This window comes from Scomber scombrus, chromosome 8, assembly GCF_963691925.1.
Source record: "Scomber scombrus chromosome 8, fScoSco1.1, whole genome shotgun sequence".
Taxonomy (NCBI): Eukaryota; Metazoa; Chordata; class Actinopteri; order Scombriformes; family Scombridae; genus Scomber; species Scomber scombrus.
In genome coordinates, this window is record NC_084977.1 from 30,087,315 (window position 1) to 30,110,328 (window position 23,014).

General features: G+C 39.3%; 1 protein-coding gene across 1 annotated transcript in view; it reads left to right on the top strand.

Annotated features, from left to right (window-relative positions):
- Nucleotides 1–193: 193 nt before the first annotated feature.
- The window catches only part of LOC133984389 (PH domain leucine-rich repeat-containing protein phosphatase 1-like), a 27,429-nt gene continuing 4,608 nt past the window's right edge, over nt 194–23,014 (top strand). The window contains exons 1-12 of the mRNA XM_062423685.1: nt 194–2,003; nt 11,028–11,224; nt 13,358–13,483; nt 14,149–14,297; nt 16,171–16,317; nt 17,211–17,438; nt 18,689–18,891; nt 19,005–19,065; nt 19,161–19,256; nt 20,608–20,763; nt 20,879–21,079; nt 22,143–22,305. Of these exons, the coding sequence (XP_062279669.1) occupies nt 470–2,003; nt 11,028–11,224; nt 13,358–13,483; nt 14,149–14,297; nt 16,171–16,317; nt 17,211–17,438; nt 18,689–18,891; nt 19,005–19,065; nt 19,161–19,256; nt 20,608–20,763; nt 20,879–21,079; nt 22,143–22,305 (3,261 nt within the window). The 5' untranslated portion in view covers nt 194–469. The remainder of the gene's footprint in view (nt 2,004–11,027; nt 11,225–13,357; nt 13,484–14,148; nt 14,298–16,170; nt 16,318–17,210; nt 17,439–18,688; nt 18,892–19,004; nt 19,066–19,160; nt 19,257–20,607; nt 20,764–20,878; nt 21,080–22,142; nt 22,306–23,014) is intronic.

A 23,014-nucleotide genomic window follows, 5' to 3' on the forward strand; every position in this document is an offset into this window, starting at 1 on the left:
TTTTACCGTCGGCTTTCTTGTCCTCTAACCCAAACACATGGGGAGAGGTACTTTCCAACCAGTTGTTTTTAAGCGTTTAAATAAATTCCGAGCTTTTTATAGCAGTGAACGCGTCATAATTCATATCCAATGAGACCCCGCCCTGTCCACGACGCACCGCTGACCGTCACTCTAACCCGTACAGTAGCAGTTCGCTGCTCCGCTTCCATGGTGACCGACTAAGACTAAAACTCCATGGCGACGGACTAAGACTAAAATTCCATGGCAACCGACTAAAAGAGAAATCCCATGGCAACCGGGATGATGTAGCAGCAGCAGGGGCACAACAACAACTCTTTTTCTTTTTAAGGGGACAAAACTGCGCAGTACTTTTTTTTAGCATGCTAAGTGCTAAGTGGACGGCTAGCATTCACCTGCTAACGAAAAAGCTAACTCGAAGCTAACACGAAGCTAACGCGAAGCTAACAGGATGGACCAAACACCTCAGGGTGAGTGTACTGGTGACAGTATATTGGTGGGGAAGCAGCAGCTCGGCGGGTTAACTACCACCGCCGGGAAGAGACCTTCAATTGGGGAGGATGAGGCTAAGTTATTCGGGGGGAAAGCGCTGGCGGCCACCTCCCTTCTCCAGATTGCGATAAGAAACGGGATCTATCAAAACCAAGCTGCCAACATTTACACTCTCACATCAGCCAATAATAACACCACCACTCCTCCTGTTGTTGTCAACTCTTTGCTGTGCAAGAAGAAGAGACACAGGCACAAGAGGAATTTATCTCTAGGAGCTCCACCGACTAGCAGCTCCTCCTCTGCTGCAGAAGCTGCCACCCTTGCTCCTGCAGCCTCTCCTCTGAGCACCCTCAGCTTAGATAGGAAGACTTTTCTCAGGCAAAAGCAATCTAAGCAGCTCCAGGCCTCCGACAAGACATGGGTGAGATCGGACCTACGGCGTGGATGCATTCACGTCCACGACTGGCTCACGCCCAGCTACCCGCGGCCGGTGTTGTGCACGGTGGACACTACAGCTGGAGAGGTTGCCTGCAAGCTGGAGGGGAGCAAAGCTGGCGCCGTGTTGAGAGTTAACTGTAAAACTGCTGCTGTGCATGACTCAAATGAGCAAGGGAAGGATAGTAAAGCACAGACTGATGATAGTAGAAGTGTCAAAAGCCTCAAAGGAGAAGAAAATGAGGCTCTGCAGTACAACAGCAACACACAACTGTGTTATCCTGACACTAAGCTGTCCTCTAGCTTGTTTTTGGATGATAAAACAGCAAGTAACTCTTCATCAGAGGTGTACCTGAATGATATTGGTGTGGATTTGAGTCTCAGTGTGGCAGATTGTTACGGAGTCTACTCAGGCTCGGATATGGAGAGCAGCACCTGTGATGACTTCAGTGTTGGACACAGAAGCACAGAGCACCGGGACTCCCTCAGCGATGGGCTGGGTGTCGGCACAGACTCCTCAGTGATGAGCCCGAATTGTGACAGCGCCACAGAGGGACCTGACCCATTTGAGAGCTCCTCAGACGAAGTAGATCTCACTTCATCTCCCACACATTCAACCAGCATCTCTACTGCAGACCTCCCCACCTCCACCACCACCACTTCCACAGACCCCTGCACCACCTCCAACCATGTTACAACCACACTAGACAATGAATCTGGATCTATCGATAACACAAACCCCCCCAAACTCATCAATCCTCCTTCTAAATGCTCCAGCAGCTCTCAAAGTCGTCCCCTGACCAGCCAAGCAGCTGTCCAGCCTGACCCGGACCTCCTCCCCGAGGGGCCCAGAGCATGGCCGGAGCCTGTCAACACAACCCCGACCCCGGCCCTCTTCCTCCAGCTGCACGGCGGAGCTGTGAGGCGGCTGGCGGATGATGAACGACCCCTGCAGATACTGAAGGAGTACCTCACTAATCTGGGGTTTGAAGATGAGTGGAGGGTGCAGGAGGAGGCCATGAATCCAGAAATTGGCTGCCTGATCCGCTTTTACTTTGGTAAGTGCACTTTTACAGGTAAATTTATTCATTTTCTCTCTTTTTAGGATAAAATAATCATTATTCTCCACTTCAGCTGTCAGAAAGCCACTACAGCAGCTCACTTTAGTCTCTGCTTCAATTCATTGTCCATCTCATTCTCAGTGTACCGTGAGTGGCGTCATTGTGTTTGGTCAGTCGAACTGTTAAACGAGTGTATTCAATTGTCACGCTTGGACAATACCTAGTGTTATTCCTGTAAACCCCCCCCCCCCCCCCCCCCCACCCTCTCTCTCTCTGTGTGTGAGCAGGCCTGTAGGGAGACACATCTGGAGGTAACAGGTGTGCTCTGTTACCTCCAAATCCCCCAAATCCTGACACACATTTTTGTCTTCTTGTTCTCGTTCTGGTTGTTTTTTTGTTTTTTTGCGTTGTTATTGGTAATGATCCTGTTTTGCTGACACGAAGGGATAAAGTAAAGAGGATGGAAATAGAGCCATGATGATCTCTTATGGGATTAACACAACTGGATATTGTTTTTTTGACCTTATTTTAACACCCTTGATAAAGACAGAGAAAGAAGGGGGGTAAAGAGTCAGGAGATCACGGGTGGAGATGCTTTTTTTTAAGCAAGAATAGATCATTCAAATTAGTTTCTTGCTCTTATTTGATAAGTTTTAAGTATTAAGTCACTTTAAAATGTAAATATTTTAATTCTTACCCTAACCCGTTTCATTTAGACACACAAACACACAAAGATAAACACACTATAAGGGTCAATGATGTGATGTAACCCAGTGTCAATTGGTGTATAATCATAACAAATCTGATTATATAAGGGAAAATAAATGTGAACTAAAATGTGGAATAAATATAATCCACTTTTAGCAACCCAACACTGTTTTTTTAAAACAAAATTTACATCACTTGTGAAAACTTATTTAGAATTTTTTTTTTTTTTTAGGATATGTCCTGCTCAATATTGACAAAATGTTAATAATATTTATGCATTTTATGTAAAGGCGCATTTCAAAGCATTCAAGGACACCTTACAAGATACACATAAAAAAAAACCCAACAGTACATCAAATATAATAAATCAGGAAACATTGATGTGGAAGTATAATGTTAAAAAGATAATAAATATGAATGTGACTACATAGTCAGTGTGAGACAGAGTATGCCAAGTAGTTATAGTATAAGTACACTTGAATACACTGTAAGTGGATAAAATATGTAATATTTATCATTCTTTTGTGGTTACACCATTTGACATTTTCAGGAGCATTCAGTCTTACTTTTGGTAAAAAATGGTGCAAAACATGCAGACATTGTGCAGAAATGTCTGTTTTTCCTCTTTCTTATCCCTGGAAATGTTATGTGGAGAGCTTCCCCTACACCTCCTACTTTTCCTCCCTCTTCTTCCTCCTCCTCGTCATCCTCCTTTTAGCTCCCACAGTCACAGTAACACGCGACAGTCAGAGGAACAAAGCGTGACGTAGAGTTATGCCGCTGGACGCAGGGGCCCTTCAGAGGCTGTGGTGTGACAGTAGAGGGGAAGTGCTGCTGCTGCTGGTGTGACAGGGACAGTTTACAGTGCATGAGACAAAGAAGAAGAGGAAGAGGAAGAAGAAGAGGTTTAATGGTGTGAAATGAAATGTCTGTGAAATTCAAGATGTGGTCAAAATCTAAATTAAATTTCAACATAACTTCTTTCTGATTTTACCACAAGTCATTGTTACCTTTATGGCTTGTGACACTATAAAAAAAAGAAGCAAAGTTAACTTTATTTTCACATCATTATTTTTGAGTAAAGGTTCACGAGCCCCCCAAAAAAATGTCAAACTAAAGTAATTCACAAGAAAATAACATAGATTCATGTCTGATAAAAAAAACATTCAGATCTATTTTGCAACTCAGGCACATGTCGCTGATTTTCATTAATCTTTAATGAAATAATTAAGCTCACATGTGACCAGTTGACATAGTGATTTAATGTCATGTTCAGGAGAATTGTCCATTCATCCACGCTTAATTCAGCCACATATAACATCACATAAAAACACATCTTTAATTATCCAATGAAACAAAAAACTAAAGATTACTAAAAATAACCCAAAAATTGTACTAATAATACAAATATATAGATGTAATAAATAATAATAAAATACTCCAGTGTGCAGAAAAAGTGTCCTATAGTATCTAAAAACTATTGAAAAGATAAAACACCTTTAAAACCCCCCAGGAACAGCAGATTTGGAAACAGTCTCTCAGAATCATCCATCTAGCAGCGTTTGATCGAGTCACATGATCGTCACCAGCTGATGGACTTTGCCCAGTTGGTTTCTGTAAATGTTAAAATTTACATTATTTCACCACTTTTAAGACGTCTCATTCACTTTTAACACTTTTATAACATATAAATAACCTGGTAAGCTGCTTGTGTGCATTTCTGTAAATAGGAAAGCAGTTTTAGAAGGAAAGAAAGGAGAGAGAAAGAGGGGGAGGGTGGACTAGAAAGAAAGAAAATAAGCAAGTTACAAATCCCTTCAGGCTTAATAACCTAATGAATACTGCTTAAGTAATTAAATTAACATGATTTGCTTTATTTAGCTTTTTTTTTTCCTCCTGTTTTTGTGTTGTGAAATGTGTAGTTTATATAGGAGTAGGTTCAGATCACAATGAGCCTCAGTTACCACAACTTAACAGATGAAAGGATTAAATGAAAGACTGTCAGCAGTACTGTCACATTTACAGCTAAGTTAGATTCATTTAGTCACCTGTTTTTTTTCTCTTCTGATGCAATGCTGAGTGTTAGTACGTGATGTATAAAACAGGTTAGTCACACTTCATGTTTCCTATGTTACTTTCAAATCCATGAGTCACAGCAGAGAGAGAGAGAGAGAGAGAGAGAGATGATTTAACTCACTGAACAGTTCAATAGCAATGTCAGGTAGTTGTTTTTACTGCAAGTTTTAAACAATAAATATAAAATATCTACATTTTTTTAAAGTTACTCTGTTATTTCTGAATATTGACATTAAAATTAAGCTCTTGACACATCAGATCGCCACAGATTTAGCTGATTTGAGCTCCAAGTCTTGAAGATTTTGAAGATGTTTCAAGTACCTCGATAACGATAATTTGACAATCAGTGCTTTTACAGGATATTTATGCATTATGCAATCATCCATAATGTAGATATAACGACTAAATGGATAAAGGCAGATAATACAACAGTCTGTTAAGCTCAGAAAATAACATTTACACTGTAATGCAGCCTTTAAAAGCAGGAAAATACATTTTAAATCACCATATTAAGATATTCACAATCTAAGATGATATCTCTAAAATAAAGCGATATATCGATATATATCCATTTATTGCCCAGCCCTAGTTTGAACTTAAAAAATTAAAAGATGTGTCATATATTTGCTCATCACTCCCTTCTCCTCCTCTCCTCTCAGCGTTTTACAGTATGATGATTTTTGTTTGTTAATGTCGGTGTTTCAGAGAGTCGAGCCAATGCAGTTTGACTCAGCATAATCCCTCTGGCTCTAAATGCACACACACACACACACACACACACACACACACACACACACACTCACACACACACACACACACACACACACACACACACACACTCGTTCGCTCACAGTGCAGCTGACCGTAAGAGAAAAGTGACCTTCGTAGGAACTCAGATTTCACCTCCTCAGTGTTTTGGATCTCTGTGAGACAGTCGCCGCATCGGAGACTCCTCTTCAGCTCAGAGGTCATTGCTTTAGTTCTCACAAAGTAGAATAATTAGTTCCAATAAACTCGTCTGTAAATAAATACAACGCAGGCTAAAAAAGAGCAAACTTCTTCTTTTCATCTCAGCCGTGTGTCGCCATTACATTATCACAATGCAGAACTGAGAGGCTGCTTCAGTTTCTGGCTAAAGTTCAAGATAGCTGCAGGCAAAGTGTTAAAACTGCTGCTAAGAAATAAATAAGATGTTTTTAAATGGATGAAGATGTCAGATGAAGATATTTGTTGCATTTTTTTGGAGAGTTTTGAGGGTCAAGAGGTTAAAATGCATCAAAATCCCTTTTTTTTTAGCACTGAAATGAGGAGGAAATGACTATTGGTTACTTGATGAGAGACAGGATGTTCTAGGAGTTATAGACGGAAGGAAAGGGCATGTATATTTGTGTGTGTGTGTGTGTGACTGTATATATTACACCACCTATGTCTGGCCTGCACCGCCCAGGGAAGGGTGGACCTACACAATACACATTCCTCATTATTGTTTAGCTTTAAATGGAAAACGAGTCAGTCATGAGTTCAATAGTCAGTTTTACGTCACATTTGATCACTCAGTAAGATTTATACATTCGGGCAGCTGAGACAGAAAAAATCTTATAAATATTATATGAACATTTTTATATGTTATTTATTATTTATTTAGACTTTATTTAACCAAGTTAGTCCCATTGAGATCAAGGATCAGCAGCAGAAACGCTCCAACCTTTTATGGCTTCTGTAAAAAGAAGCAAAGTTAACTTTCTTTTTCAGATTATTACTTTCTGGGGGCAAAAAAGTTCACGAGCCTCCCCAAAGATTTACATTTGACAAGTTGACATGGTGATTTAATGCCATGATCAGGAGAATTGTCTCAATATTTAAGTATATTTTGAGGTATAAATAGATGAAATATCTTAGTTTACAGCAGCTACATCCATGCCTAAGACAGCCACACATAACATAACTTAAAACACATCTTTAACTATCCAATGGTGAAAAAAAAAAAAGTAATTACTAAAAATACCCCAAAATTGTACTACTAAAACAAATATATGTTTAATAAATAATAATGAAATGCTCCAGTGTGCAGAAAGTGACAGAAACAGCTCACTGCAGTATCTAAAAACTATCTAAAAGATGTAAAACTGTAAAATTTAAATCAAGGCTACGAGGTTTTGAAGTTGAAGTTCGGATTGTAAATTGTTCAAAGCATCAGGTGCCGAAAAACCTACAAGCTTTTTTTCCTATTTCAGTTCTTACTTTGGGAATAACAAATCACTAACAGGCCAACGCTGCAGCTTCAGTCGTCTTTATTATTATATTTTTTGTCTTCGTGCTCTCACGGCTCCCTGATCCTGTTTGAACCAGCTATTATAAAAAAAGGTGCTTTCATGTGGGCCGATCACTCATCAAGGAATCAACTGCATACAATTAAACAGCTAAAGGCTTCAAATCAAAAAACGGAGTCATCCAGAAGAATTTAAAACCTAATCCATCGTCATTTTAAGGACTTAAAATGATATGCGAAGTTGGTGAAACTGTGTTATAATTAGGTTTGCAAAGGAGTGGAAAATGCTCGATACATTTCCAAAAACTTTCCATGGGAAGTTAAGCCGGCGGAATTTGGGAAATGTTCCAAGTTGGAAACTTTCAATGGGAATTAACGGTAATTAACTGGAAATGTTGGGTTATTTATACAAACTGTATCAACTGTATACAAACATAAATATAAACATTTAATTTTGTCATAAGCAGACTTGCATGCAAAAACACATTTTGACTGATTGTATCTGTGATTAGAACTTTAATCAATTCTTTCATTAAATTAAAGAATTGGGTTCAGATGTGTGTCTTCAATAGTCCAGGGTTGTAGAAATGATCCGTGCATGTGATGGAGGAATGCATGGAGCATGTAGGAGGTGTGGTCCTGCAGTAAGTTATGTGCTATGTGCATGTGATTGAGGAATGCACAGTGCAGTAAGTAATGTGCTATGTGCATGTGATGGAGGAATGCATGGAGCATGTAGGAGGTGTGGTCCTGCAGTAAGTTATGTGCTATGTGCATGTGATGGAGGAATGCATGGAGCATGTAGGAGGTGTGGTCCTGCAGTAAGTAATGTGCTATGTGCATGTGATTGAGGAATGTTGCAGATTTCCAGTTTATTTCCGTTAATTCCCATGGAAAGTTACCAGTATTTTGCAACCCTAGTTATAACTACGGATGGGAATCGAGAACCGGTTCTGGTCTACAACCAGCTCCAAATTGTCCAATCCATTGGAAACGTATTCCTCTGAGCTTATCAGTTCCTCTTTTTGAAGCTCGGGCGTTTTGTGTTGACGGAACGGAAAAGGTGGAACTCATCGATGAGGGCAGAGCAGCCTCCAGACTGTTTACAGCGCGACACACTAAACTTATCTTCAGCTGTCTCATGGTTTATCTTCAAAAACAGCAGCAGATGCAAACATGATTTCATGTAATGACTGTTAAAGTCTGTGTAAAGTAAGAATAAATATGTGTTCTGAGTTTGACATACCACAGAAAAGTATGTTGTTAACCACCCTGCCAAATTTGAATGATTAAAAAAAATAGCTAAATATATGAAATTATGCTTCAAAGTTGTGTAAAAGTCTGCCTCTTTCTCTGCTCCCAAACGCTGTGGGAGTGGCCGCCGAGTTCGCTGAAACCCCGCCCCCTACCAAGTGTCACCTGTCAATCAAAGTCACCACCTCTACCAGAAACATGGAGGCTAGGTCTGAGAGCTTTCTGCTGCTAACTCAGCTGCTAGCTCGGCGGCTAACTCGGTGGCTAACTCGGCGGTTAGCTCGGCGGCTAACTCAGCTAACTGGCTAACTGTAGACTGTAGTAGTAGTAGTGTGCGCTAAATGTATTTATACCTCTACAGGAGCAGGGGCGGGTTTATGCTCCGGTGTGTAACCGTGCTATTGGTCAGCGGTTACGTGACCCGGCGGAGATTTTCAGAGCCGCCCATTAAATCCAGACACAGAAATATTGAAACTCAGTTTGTGAAGCCTAGCTCCACAATTCAAATCTAAATGGTTGAAATGCTTTTTACACCTTTTTTAGAAATACATTTATGACCTATTTAATGTGTTTAGAAGAAAATGTCTGAATTCACTTTACACGGTCTTTAATGTTAATAACAGAGTTTATTATTCTCATACAGGCAGGAGACTGTAAAATGCTTTAAAATCAATTAATTCAGTTAACTTTTGGCTGCAGACCATTTATCTTATTTTTAAAGCGCTCCTTCCTGACATTCCTGTGTGTTTGACCTCTTTCAGTGTGTAATATTAATGTGCTTTTATATTGGCAAGTAAAAAAAGTTATTGATCTTGAGATTTAGACCCGTTAGACACCAGAGTTTTCACAATAACTGTAACAAAGAGCAACGATAAGCCATAAAAAAAACTCCCCACCAAATATCCTTCCAGTCAGAAATCAATAATCACTTGTGTTTAGGAGCCTCGGTGTCGTCGTCGGGGGAAACTGATGCGAGCGTCGCTGCTATCAGAGTCACTTTTAAATGACTGCAGAGCAAGACGAGCAAGTGTATGGGTTGAAAGTACAGCTAAAGGCTCATGGGAATGTTTTTTATTCTCAATCCAAAGTACTGGATGCATTTAAAGTTTGATTTGATGGAGTTTGATGAGAAGTTAAGAGATCATCGAAAGTTATTACAGTTTATCCTGAGAACATGAATGTCTGTACCAAATTTAATAACAATGTATTCAGTAGCTTTTGAGATTAGGGCTGCAGAAAAAGATTGTTTTGTCTTTCACTACAGATTTATCCATCCAACCATTATTGTTTTGATTATTTTTGTTGTCTTTAATATGTGCGCAAATTAGAAATATGTCCATCACATCTTCCCAGAGGTCGTGGTAACTTTTCTAAAGTTCTGACCAATAGTCCAAAAGTAATTAGTTTATTATCAAAGAAGAGCATTAAAACAAGAAAATACTCATATTTGAGCAAATGGAACAAGTTTTTCAACAATATTTTTTCCTTTTTTGTCTTTAAATATGTTTCAATGATTATTCAGTTATATCTTAATCATTGCAGATTAATTGTCTGTCGATCAGCTAATCAATTAATCATCTAATGCATCTCTAGTTGAGACATTTCAGTCCATCAGTAGAGTCAAATCTGATGCATCAAACACCTAAATAAGTTTAAACTCCACCTGGCGCGAGTAAAGTAAAGCTGAATATTGTCATTTTCAATACTAGTGTTCATACTTAACTTTTCAAATTCTTTACTTTGAGGAATATAAAATGTTATTCTGCAAAACCTAAAAACAAGCAGCTGCACAACACGTTTCCCTGAACACAAACACAGCCTGAAATGGGAAAATTCTTCATAAAATTTGAGACTATTTGTTCAGTTAATCAATAAAATCTGTAAATCTGGCCGAGGATTTGAGGCAGATAGTTTTTGATACACATTGAGGGTTCATCTTTAGTCAATAGAAACTTGAGTGATGTTTAGTTTCAGTCACCAGAGGAGGCAACAGGGAGGATGGAGGTGCTGCTGTTAAAAGGACGTTACATAACGAGCTAATCTGATTTCAGGCTTAGACTCTTCGCTTGTTACTTTTTTCCTTTTTGTTTTCCCTCCACTGATCACAGAGAGCGGCGAGAATGAAACACGCACACCAGAAAACTAGTTTATTTTAAAAGAGAGAGAGAGAGAATATAAAAGTGTCAGTCACAGTTTAAAGTTGGGTTTTAAAGTCACAGAGCGACGCCTCTCTCTCTCTCTCTCTCTCTCTCTCTCTCTCTCTCTCTCTCTCTCTCTCTCTCTCTCTCTCTCTTTCTCTCTCTCTGTCTCTTTCTCTGTGTTACTGTAACTACACCCTGGTGCTTTTCTGTGTCAGTGAAGGGTTAATGTAACAAATCACGCCTGACTGACTTCTCTTTCTCTCTTTCTCTCTCTCTCTCTCTCTCCTTTCTCTCTGAGCCCACAGGCTATTAGCTACAATTCACTTACATAACCACACAGCTCACAGCGCCTCTTGCTTTCTGAAAAAGGAATCCAGTGTGAGGCAGTTAATTCACAAAATCCCACGGGAGCTAAAAATAAACTGTTTTATTGTGCAAAAGAAAAAGAAAAAGGCTATTATGAAAAGAAAAGCATCACTCGGCTCATGATTATCAGTTTTACACTCGTATAACAAGCTTCTCTCTCTTTCTCTCCCTTTCTCTCTCTCTCTCTCTCTCTCTCCCTCTCTTCAGGAAAGCCTCGGAGCGTGGGAGGCTCGGAGCGCGTGCAGCTTTCTGGAGTGTTCAACGTGCGGAAAGGGAAGCTGGCGCTGCCGGTGAACCGCTGGTCAAAGCGTCAGGTCACACTGAGCGGGACTTGCCTCATTGTCTCGTCTGTGAAACACGCCCACACGGGCAAGATGCACATCCTCCCTCTCATCGGAGGAAAGGTACTTTTAAAAATGAAACGCCGTCACGCCTTTTACATGTTAAAGGCAAAGGCAGATTTATTTTTATAATGCATTTAAACAAGTTTAACTTTATTTATTTTGTTTATAAAGCACTTTAAACACAACACAGTTAATCCAAAGCGCTTTGCACAGAAGAAACACAATAAAGAGAAATCAGCATTATAATAAAATTTACTACAACTACATATAATAATAAAAGTACCCATGAAGACTTCAGCTAAAAGTTATAGGTATGCTTTCTTTTTCAACCAAGCAATTCAAAATGCTTTTGCATAAAACATAAAGGGCATCAAAACAGGCACATAAAAGCAACACAAATAAAAAGGCATTTCAATTTGATTTAAAGTGTTAAATTGGACATAAAATTAAGTTTAAATAGAATAAGACAGATAAAACAAGAGAATACAAAAGTTATAGTACAGTGTGAGATATTAACCCTAACATTTGGATTTAATTTTTAAAAAGCAGCTGCAAACTAAAAAGTTTATAGAAAGGTGATTAATGTAAATTAACTTTTAGATGTTTTGTAAAAAAAACAAAAACAAAGCACTAGACTCAGCTCACCTGATTCAATGGCTAAACTGTAAAAGGTTGATCTGTCACGCACCACACGGCAATATAAAAATACATTTTAATACAATTTAAAAGTGTTAAATTGGTCATAAAATGAAGCTAAAATAGAATAAAACAGACAAAACAGGAGAGTATAAAGTTACAGTGTTAATAAACAGCCTTAAAAGGACAGAAACCCTCTCTGTGGTTTAGACTAAACAGAGAAAAAAAAACAGTCTTGGTTTTGGGATTTAGATTCTGGTCACTTCTTTTTTTTAACCATGTGCTCATCCTACACTCCTAAAGCTAAATACTGTCCTTCAGGTTCAGGCTGAGCAGTAACACAGTATGATTGTTAGACAGCACCAGTCACAACAGTTTGGACTCACTTTCTCATCGGAGTGAACAGGAATGTGTGTTTAAACTTAGTGACTGGTACTGGACAGTAAATGTATAAATATACTGTACATGGATACCTTTTTCTACTTTTTAACCATCTCATTTAAACTTATGATGACTCTGATGAAGGTTGCTTATACTTCAAGTGCTGCAGGAGCTTTGACCTTTTTAGTATAAATGTGCTGTGAAATATATATATATATATTTTATTTAATCTAGCTTGGCTACCGATGCACATTAACCAAAAAGACACACCTTCATATACAGTATAAAGTGTTTATATAATATACTACAGCCAGACTGATAAATCGTCCAGACGGATATATCTCATTGCAGATATAACAGTATCTGTGTATATGTCAGCTGATAAAAGATGAAGTACAGAAATGCCAAATATAACAGCTGTTAAACATCCCTGTCTGGCACATTTCTTGGTTGCAATAGTAAAAAATAGAAAGAGAAAATTATTATTAACTGATTTTTAAACTCTAAAATAATGGTATCAGCTTCAAATATCCTTTATCAGTCAAACTTTTATATATATATGTTTTAGAAAACATTTGTCTTAACAGGATAAGCAAGAATTTTAGTTTCTATTATGTCATTTTGAACACTGAATCTTATTGAAACATATATCAATAATTGCTGTATAAACTTGGTTCATGTCGCCCACCTGCTTTGGTTATGATGTATTATCAGTATAATGTTAAAATAAAGCCTTTTAATCAGAGTTATAGCTGCCTGGTGGGTGGAAACTGATGGAGGAGTGATGCTGAAGCTGTTGTCTTATACAGTCTCCTTTTATTCTGGCTATTCGCTCCAACCTTATATCTGTGCGTTAAAAAACCAAATAACCTCACAATCTCAAATTTAAGTAGTTGTTTTTGACATTAGGGTCAAAGGTAACCATATGAGGAATTCAAAACATTAACAGCAAGCTTTAGCGGTCATGTGAAGCACTGAAATGCATAAATTTAAGTCAGCTTCCTGCAGTATGAACCACTTCCAAAAAAGTCTCAGATTACCCAATGAAGCTAAGATTCATTAATTTTCAGCACGCTTTTGTAAAACCTGCAGTGTTTATATATAAAAGGTCGTCTAGACAGATGATTTGTTTAAAGAAAAGATGCAAGTCAAACTAAACTGTGTGCTCTGCTGCAGGTGGAGGAGGTGAAGAGACACAGCCACTGTCTGGCTCTGAGCTCAGCTGGTCCCCAAAGCCAGACGTATTACATCAGCTACGACTCCTACACAGAGCACCTCCGCTGGCACCGCACCGCCTCAAAGGTACTCATGGTCATTTTTGGCACAACTCTTTGCTTTATTTGTATATATACGGTTGATTTAGCAGCATTTTACACTTCTTAACTTCCTCCTTGACTTAACTTGTGGTCATTTTTGCACCACTTTTTGCTTTCTTTCTGCATTTTCAATCTTTTCATGTATATAAGTTTAATTTTGCAGCTTTTTACACTTCTTAAATACCTCCTTAACTTAACTTGTGGTCATTTCTGCACCACTCTTTCTTTATTTTTATATATACGTTTGATTTAGCAGCATTTTAAAACATCTTAACTTCCTCCTTGACTTAACTTTTAGTCATTTTTGCACAACTCTTTTCTTTATTTGTATATATAAGTTTAATTTAACAGCTTCTTACACTTCTTAAATACCTCTTTGACTTCACTTGTGGTCATTTTTGCACCACTCTTTGCTTCATTTCTGCATTTTCAATCTTTTCATATATATAAGTTTGATGTAGCAGCATTTTACACTTCTTAACTTCCTCCTTAACTTAACTTGTGGTCATTTTTGCACAACTCTTTGCTTTATTTGTATATATAAGGTTGATTTAGCAGCATTTTACACTTCTTAACTTCCTCCTTGACTTCACTTGTGCTCTTCATAAGTCGCTCATCATGTCTTCCCGTCTCTTCCTCTCATTGTATCAGATCGCGTCCCAGAGAGTGAACTCAGTCGACCTGTCCTGCTGCAGCCTAGAGGAACTGCCCGCTCAGCTGTTTTACAGCCAGGACCTCACCCACCTCAATCTCAAAAGCAACTTCATGTCACCTCACAAAGGTGTTCCAGCACTCACCAGGTGAGTTTCTGTCAGCAGCGCTCAGCTCAGACACGCTCCACCGCCATCCTTTGTGTTTTAGGAACAAGTCAACAGGAGGAGAAGACGGATGCCAAACAGCTTTTTATGTTTGTTTTTTACTGTCTTGGGGAAGCTAGCATATGGTGTAAAGAAGAAGCAGCTTAGATCAAATTAGACATGACGCCTGTGTGTGTCTGTGTGTGTCTGTGTGTGTGTGTGTGTGTGTGTGTCTGTGGGCGGCTGTGTGGTTTGGATGATTAAAAGCAAGTTACAGTCGTTGACCTCTGTTGGTTTGTGAGTTCAGTCGTTCACGTCATGTGTTGAGCTGTAGTTTGGATAACTGGATAAATAACATTACACTGGAAAAATAAAAGGAAAGTGACACAGACCTTCAAACAAGGACACAGTAGGGTTTGGACTAAATAAAGCTGCAGTGATGAGATAATTCCAACTGAGAAAAAATGAATTAAAAGAGGAGCCAAACTTAGAGTTGAAAGTAGAAATGGAGTCCTATCAGACTGAAAAATAACTCTTTCTGTCCTATTAAAGCTGAAATCTACATTTCTACATACTGACATCCTCAACTGTGGCTGAAAGTGATTGAAATTCAGTTTGAACCTTAAAAAATATTAAAGTTAATCTTTGTCCAAGCTGGCAAAAGTTTTTAAACACAAAGCACAAAAAGCTCTCGTGCTATTTTCACAATAAACCCAAAGAGCAAGAGAAGCTTTGTCATATTTTCTTGATTTCAGTTTTTGACGACCATCACCTGCTTTGTTTTTTCTTTTCCCCCAGTCAGAAATCTTTACACGATCAAAGCACAAAAACGATCAAAGCACAAAAACGATCAAAGCACAAAAACACAAAAAAGTGCCAGAAGAAGTGCCCTGTAGCATCTAAAAATATTTAAAAGATTTTTTTTTTAAATTATAAAGTGAATTTTGATCACTGTTCTGAATCAGATTAATCAAATTTTTGATCACGCTACATTGTGTGTGTGTGTGTGTGAGTGAGACTTTCCCTTGGAAGGATGTGGGTCCGGCTCAACCTTTCACCCTGGCCCCTCTGTGAACTGAAATTAGGTTGGACTCAGAAAGCCAGGAAACGCATGCATACACCCACACACGCACAAACACAGCGACCGACACACACACCCAGAAACACACACACACACACACAGTGACCGACACACACACCCAGAAACACACACACACACACACACAGATACACAGAGATGCACAGAAACACACACACACAGTGTCAGATTCAAACACACACACACAGCGACCGACACACACACACACCCAGAAACACACACACACACACACACACACACACAGATGCACAGAGGCACAGAGGCACACACACACAGAGAGACAGACACACCCAGAAACACACACACACACACAAACAGATGCACAGAAACACACACATACAGAGACACACACACTATGACACACACACACACACACACACACACACACACACACACACAGAGACACACACACACAAGACACAAATACACACACACAGCACTCCCACCTGAACCACACGCTGCATTGTTATGGTGAAAAGTTGTGTAAACATTTAGCTTTAAATAGCTTTAAATAGCATGTGTAGGCTCTGCTGTGTGTGTTGTGCTGCTGTTGTCCTTCAGACCTCATGCAGGCTTCCTCTCTTGTTATTTTCCATGTTTATCCGACAGGTGTTGTGTAACCGAAAGTTTTCACAAGTTTGTTTTTGTCGCAGCACGAATTCGCAAGAAGGCCAGAGTCTCATTATAGCACCGAGAGATTAATATCTCTGTCCCCTCTTTGTCTGCTCCTCTTTCTTCCTGCCCCTCCCTTCTTTCTCTTTCTCGCTCTCTTTTTAGATTCTGTAAATTGAGAAGCCTCAGTCTGTCGAATAACGCTCTGTCCGAGTTTCCTCTGGCTTTGTGTGACATCACTTCACTCACCGAGCTCAACCTGTCCGGAAACCGTCTCTCGTCTCTTCCCGCAGAAGTTGGAACGATGCACAAGTAAGTAAGGCCCGACCAATACTGGATTTTTGGGACCGATGCCGATATTAGGGAGTAAGAAAATTCCAATATCGATATGTATTGGCCGATAATACCTCCGTTACATATCTTTGTCACAAGCATTTGAAAACCATATTTGAGGGTTTCATTGCAAAGAAATTGATATACATAAATATAAGAAATGTATATATATGAATATAAATATATATATCAAAAATCTCGATATGGGTAGAATCAAATATCATGATTTCAATATATATTGTGTGAGAGCACCGATAATCATCCCTAAAATATTGTCCAAAATATCGATATTGAGGTATTTGGTCAAAAAATATAATGAGATTTGATTAATAGCCCTAATACTGATATATCTGTCATAAAGTCAATATCAGCTGACCGATATTAAGGTTGGACTTTACAAGTAAGTAAAGCTGGAAGAAGACAACAACCTCTGGGCTTTATGATAACAACAATGATGATGATAATTTGTCAGGTTATTGGCCGACAGCAGACTGTATCCTCACTGACCTCCACTGTGCTGACAGAGGCATCAGACAGCAGTGTTGTCATCACTCTGGGTCCCATCAGTGCAGATTAATCCCCCCCCCTCTCTCTCTCTCTCCCTCCCTCTCCCTCTCTCTCTCTCCCTCCCTCTCTCTGTATTAAATGAGCAACACCAGCCTCCTGTCCTCATGATGCAGAGGTTTTGTCCCAGCGATCGTTGCGCAGAGTCATGCTGACGCTGTCCCTGCATGACGGGCAATTTCGGGTCACATGCTTGTTTATTGTCAAGCAAAAATAAAGCCTCTTAAATGTGAAGTTTGTCTGCTTTTCTGTGTTTGATATATATATTATTAATAAATGAAATTGAATGAAAATATGTGTGCGTTCAGCCTGCAGACTCTTCTTCTGGACGGTAACCTCCTGAGCTCTCTGCCCGTGGATCTGGGCTCTCTGGAGGCCCTGACCTACCTCGGCTTGTCCTTCAACTGTTTTAGCTGCGTCCCCCCGATCCTGGAGAAGCTCAGAGGTTTGGAGAGACTGTGCCTGGCAGGGAACCAGCTCTCCGTGCTCAATATGGCCGGACTGCAGTGGCTGCCCGCTCGCCACATAGATCTCAGGTAAACATATCCGCAGTGATGCAGAGCTGTTTAGAAAGAGACGCTGGAACAAAGTTCGGCTGAAATATAACCTTTCAAGATGCTGCAGGAAAAAATAAATGCACCTTGAGTTGTTGTTTTTTTCGTCCTGTGGGTTTGGAAGTCTTACAACTAAATAATTAAAGTTCAGTGCGGCTTCATGGATGGTGATGTCAGCCCACAACTTTGGTGCAGACTGAAATAACTCATAAAAAACTATTGGATGGACGGCTCGGAAAGTTTGTACAGACGTTCATAACCCCCCCCCCCCCAAAAGATGAATTTGTATGACTTGATCCTCTAAATTTCCTCTAGCACCACCATGAGGTTGACATTTCTGTTTGTTGTTTAAATATCTTAAGAACTATGTGATGGATCGACTTAAACATTGGTCAGATATTCAGAGACACTAGAGGATGAATTCTAATGACTTTGACCTCCTCTCTTTTCCATTTAACCATCATCAGATCATCATTTTAATTTATCCAATACTTTAGTTTCCGACCAAATTGCTGCAAAACTAACGCCATTTCCTTCAGCCTCTTCTGTGCGTTGTATTTAATGCTTATTGGAAAATGCTAGCATGCTAATGAGCTAAACTAAGATGGTGAACATGGTTAACATTACACCAGTTAATCATCAAGAATAGACTTTATTGTCATTTCAAAAGAAGTCCAACGAAATTTGCTGTGCCATGCTTGAATATAAAAAAATAAAAATAAACAGTGATAAATACACAAACACGTACATGTACACAATTGTCCCAAATCAATAAATATATGGTTGTTTTTTTTTAAAAGTAGCTCAATAGCAGTATCAGCATGCTAGCATTATTACTGTGAGCATGCTAGAGGTTCAAATACAGAGCCGTTAGTATGAGTCATAGTTTTGTTTATTATGTAGCCAAGAGATGAAATTAATTAGTTGATTTAATGCTGCAGCTAACTATTATTTTCATTATTGCTTAATCGATTAGTCATTTGGTCTATAATAGCTCAAGATGTAACCTAAAATATCTTGTTTTGTGTCAACCAACAGTTCATGACCCAAATATATTATGCCTACTTTCAAAGAGGACTATAGGGACCAAAGAAACATTTCACATTTAAGAAGCTGGAATCTGATCATTTGTACATCTTCTGAATCGTTTCGACTAATCGTTGCAGCTTTAAATTGATATCAATCAGCAGTAATTTCACCCTCTTTCCTTATGTCCATATTCTCTTCCCCAGGCTGAACCGGCTTCAGACGGTGACAGTGGGAGACACGGAGCAGCTGGTCCACATCATCCAGCTGGACCTGAGGGACACTGGTCTACAGGAGCTGGACGTGACTCCTCTCTGCAGGCTGGAGCTGCTCCGCTGTGACAGAAACACTCTGTCCCTCCTCAGAGTCAGCGGTCACACCCTCAAGAGCCTGCACGCAGCACACAACGGTTACTAATACTCATTACGTGTAGCGCAGACGTTAAACAGATCATGTTTGACAGCGTGTGTCTATTCACACTCGGATAATAAAGATTTAGGAATGTTGTGTTTGTGTTTGCAGAGCTGAAACAGCTGGAGGTGCAGCCGACGCCAGAGAATCTGACTGTTCTCGATTTGTCCTGGTATGAAGACACTTGACTGTCCTATTTACAGCATCCTTTCTTTTTTTTTCTTCTTTTCTTAGCTGGATGCTGACTCTCTTACTTTTCTTTTAAAGGAACAAGCTGGCCTGTGTTCCTGACTGGGTGTGTGAGAGCAGCAAACTGGAAGTTTTGGACATCAACCACAATTCTGTTACTGAGCTGCCTTTACAGTAAGTCCTCCACCTATAAATAGGGTGCATAGAGGTTCCTGAAATGTCAATAATACTTTCTTTAAACTGAGGTGGGAAGCTGTTTGTTTGTGTACTTAATGGCATTTTTTTTCCTTTGGTTTAATTGAAAAAGTCTTTAATGTCTCTTATTGATCTGATTTTATTGATGTGAACAGATTATTTATCATTTTCCAAACCATGGTTACAAAAAGAAAAAAGACAATTAGGCAGCAACATTTAAAGGTGCTATACTAAAGTAAAGTGCAATCAAGTGCCTGATAAAATCATAATAAATAACAATAAAAATAATTTAAGAGGTAGCTGATGTGTAGATGTGTAACCGTGCAATATTATGCATTTAAGAGTCTTATGGCTTTTGAAAATATCATTACCTGAGATTTGGTGCCAACACCAAATAATACATTTTTATATAACCTAGTTATAACAATTAAACATGATCAGTCCCAGGTAGTAATAGTTTTATACTGATTGTATTCGGGCAAATAGCAGCCTGTGTGAAAGTATGTTATCATCTATTAGGGTGAAAAAGTGGAACATACTTTTATTGTGAAGGTCCTGGAAGGGATGTACAGAACTGTGTTGTTGTTGTTGAACATGGAGGTCGCCAGTAAATAAGTTGTTGGCGAACCACAAAAAGTTTTCTTCTTTTCAAGTAAAGACCGACCCACACCAAGAACTATTACTATAAATATATAGTTTTAAAATATATACGATATCGTTGCGATGACTTTCCGAGAGATTTGATGAACGATACAAAATCCTTCCTGTAATTCATACAGCACAACAAAATCTGCATCCAGCCTGATATTTACAGTAAAATTTCAACTTCCTAATTTTGGAAACTTAGTAATGACTTTATTCGTTTATATTCATTTATATTTACTTCCAGTTTTCTTTTTCTTTCTCTGTAAAACATACAGCAGCAACAGTTCATCAGTATCTACTTTCATTAGCTGGACACACAGCTGGAATGATCGTTATTGTTATAGTTATCTTTCTTAGTGTGGACGGCCCGTCACACTAATCATTTGCTGCCTAAACAAAACACACAATGAAAAAAGTTGGAAAGTTGTCTGATGTCCAGTTCTTCTAAATATCTCATCATAGAAGTAAAAAAAAAAGCCTAAAATTTGGACTCAGCATTCACTGCCAAATCTTAAATACTGATCTCTTGAAGCAGGGGTGAAATTCACATTTTTATTCTTTGTTAACATTTTTTTATGGCAGTTTTAGAGCGGGTGGGGGGTCAAATCTCATGAATACACCCCCTACTTATGAGCAGGTGACATTCATCAGACACTGAGCCGGCTGTATTGTTTGCGTACTGTAGGCTGCTGTCCAGTGGGAGCCTGAGAAAGCTGCTGGCAGGCTGGAACGATGTGTGTCAGCTGGCTGAGAGGCTGGAGGGATCGCAGCTCGAGGTCCTGGATCTCCAACACAACCATCTGACCGAGCTCCCACACAACCTGTTCATCAAAGCACAGAGGTGAATACCACAAATAGCCTTTTGTTCCCTTTCCATAATGTCTCTTGTCTTTCTTTTTGTCTTATTTTGCATCATTGATTCATTATGTAACTTTTTTCTCTGCTTTTCATCACAGCTTGCGATACCTAAACGTGTCGGCCAATAAGCTGGAGAACCTCCCCGCGGCCAGCCTATCAGAAGACAGTTTCAGCAGCCTGGAGGAGCTCTACGTGACCAATAACAGCCTGACAGACAAGTGTGTCACTCTTCTGACGGGTCACGGCCACCTCAGGGTGCTTCACCTCGCCTACAACCAGCTGCAGACCTTCACCGCCAGGTAAGATAAAGTCTGGTACCTGAACAGAGCCTGCAAAGAGAGATCAGTGTGTGTGTGTGACAGCTACAGTGCTTACTTATATGGGATTGTGCTGCATTTAAGGACAAATTTTAAATAGGAAACAGGAAATTCACGTATACCAGGGTTATTATAGTTAGCTAACTAAAACTGAACTGAATTGCAGGTTTAGTCGTTGTTTCGTTTTCTTCATTTTTATTGTGTCCTGTTCAGTTTGACTCTTTGAGATAACGGGCTAGTTTCAGTAGGTGGCAGCAGAGCGGACGCTGGCTGCCGCATAACGCACAAGAAGAAGATGCTTAACATACAATTTATGATTTTCTAGAAAGAAAGAAGAAGTTCCAGGTAGAAAACGTCACAGCCCAATATGGGAATATTTTGACTATGACCCCGTTGTAGATAAAAGTAAAAGTGTGGTGATGAAGAGTGATGGGAACATTTGTGGGATACAGCTAAAAAGGGAAAAATCCCACTAATGTGAAAGCCCACCTTGTAAGCTCTCACAGGAAAGCAGGAGACAGCAAACCTTACCTCAGTGTCAGACTTTATTTCATCCCTTTTAGCTTCTACTAATCAAGGCTTTGCTCCAAATAGCTAAAAAAAACAAAAATAAATAAAAACTAAACTAAAACTACTTAATCACTTTTTAAATTAACTGACCTGAAAAACTAAATAAAAATAAAAAGTAATGAAATTTTCAAAAGTATAATAGCCCTAATATATATATATACACACACTGTGATCTGGTCCAGCAGAGTTATAAAAGTCTAATTTGGGAGGTTGAGCTTCTCAAAACACACAGAGGCTGAGATCTGAAGCTTCTGGCAGCTCATGTTTCTCTAAAACCTGAAATCATGGCGCACTTTGCTTCATTATCCAGTCTCGGATCACCGCCTCTCCTCTAGGAAAGTCACGAGAGAGATGAGTTTGATAAATGTGGCTCTCAAAATAAAAGTATGCAGTGTCACGTACCGCTCCAAAATAACCATACCTCCTCCTCCTCCTCCTCTTCCTCTTCCTCCTCCATCTCTTCTTCCTCCTGCAGTAAACTGGCACAACTGGAGCAGCTAGAGGAGCTGGACCTGAGCGGTAACAGACTGAGAGCCGTGCCCACCACCATCCTGAACTGTCAGCGCATGCACACGCTCTCTGCCCACTCCAACTGCATCAACGCCTTCCCCGAAGTCCTCCAGCTGCCCGAGATCAAGGTTAGCCTCGTACACGCAGATATTTTAAGGCATTTATTTAGCCGCTGTGTCCTTCCTGAGCTTAAAAATATAAATACTTCACTTGCTTTGATCATAGAAGAGCTATGGAAAGAGACTGCAACACCAGGGGGGGTAACAGAATGAAAATTAGTGGCCCTGAACTCGACCCTTGAGGAATCCCACAAGTTATTTTAGAGTGTTTTTGAGGAAATGTTTATATGTGGAGACAAAGAACCTAAAAAATAAAAGAGGCAAATCAGTTCAAAACAGTTTCAGATAGTCCCAACGTGTTCCCCTAGGCTTTTTAAAAGGATTTTAAATAGACCTAACTGTATCAAATAGCACAAAAAACAAAAGTTTATTAGCATTTAGGTTCATCCTAATATCATCGACTACTTTTTTAGGGATTTTTGTTCTATAATAAACCAGAAAACCAGCATAAAAAACTTTTCTAATGTATTATTTACTCAAAAATGGAAATTTTGAGATTGCTCTGGGTGTTGATGGGTGTATGCTACTCTTGTTTTAAATAGGCTTAACTAGCATTAACTAGACAAAGCACCCAGAGCGTGATTAATAAATGTTACGAGCTTCTCAGACACCGGATTAAAAAAGAAGTAGAGAGGAATTGGGAGCAAGAGGGGAAGACTTTCCTGAGCTGGTCTCTTGAAGAAAATAAAATTAAAAGTAGAAATTGGCATCATTGTAG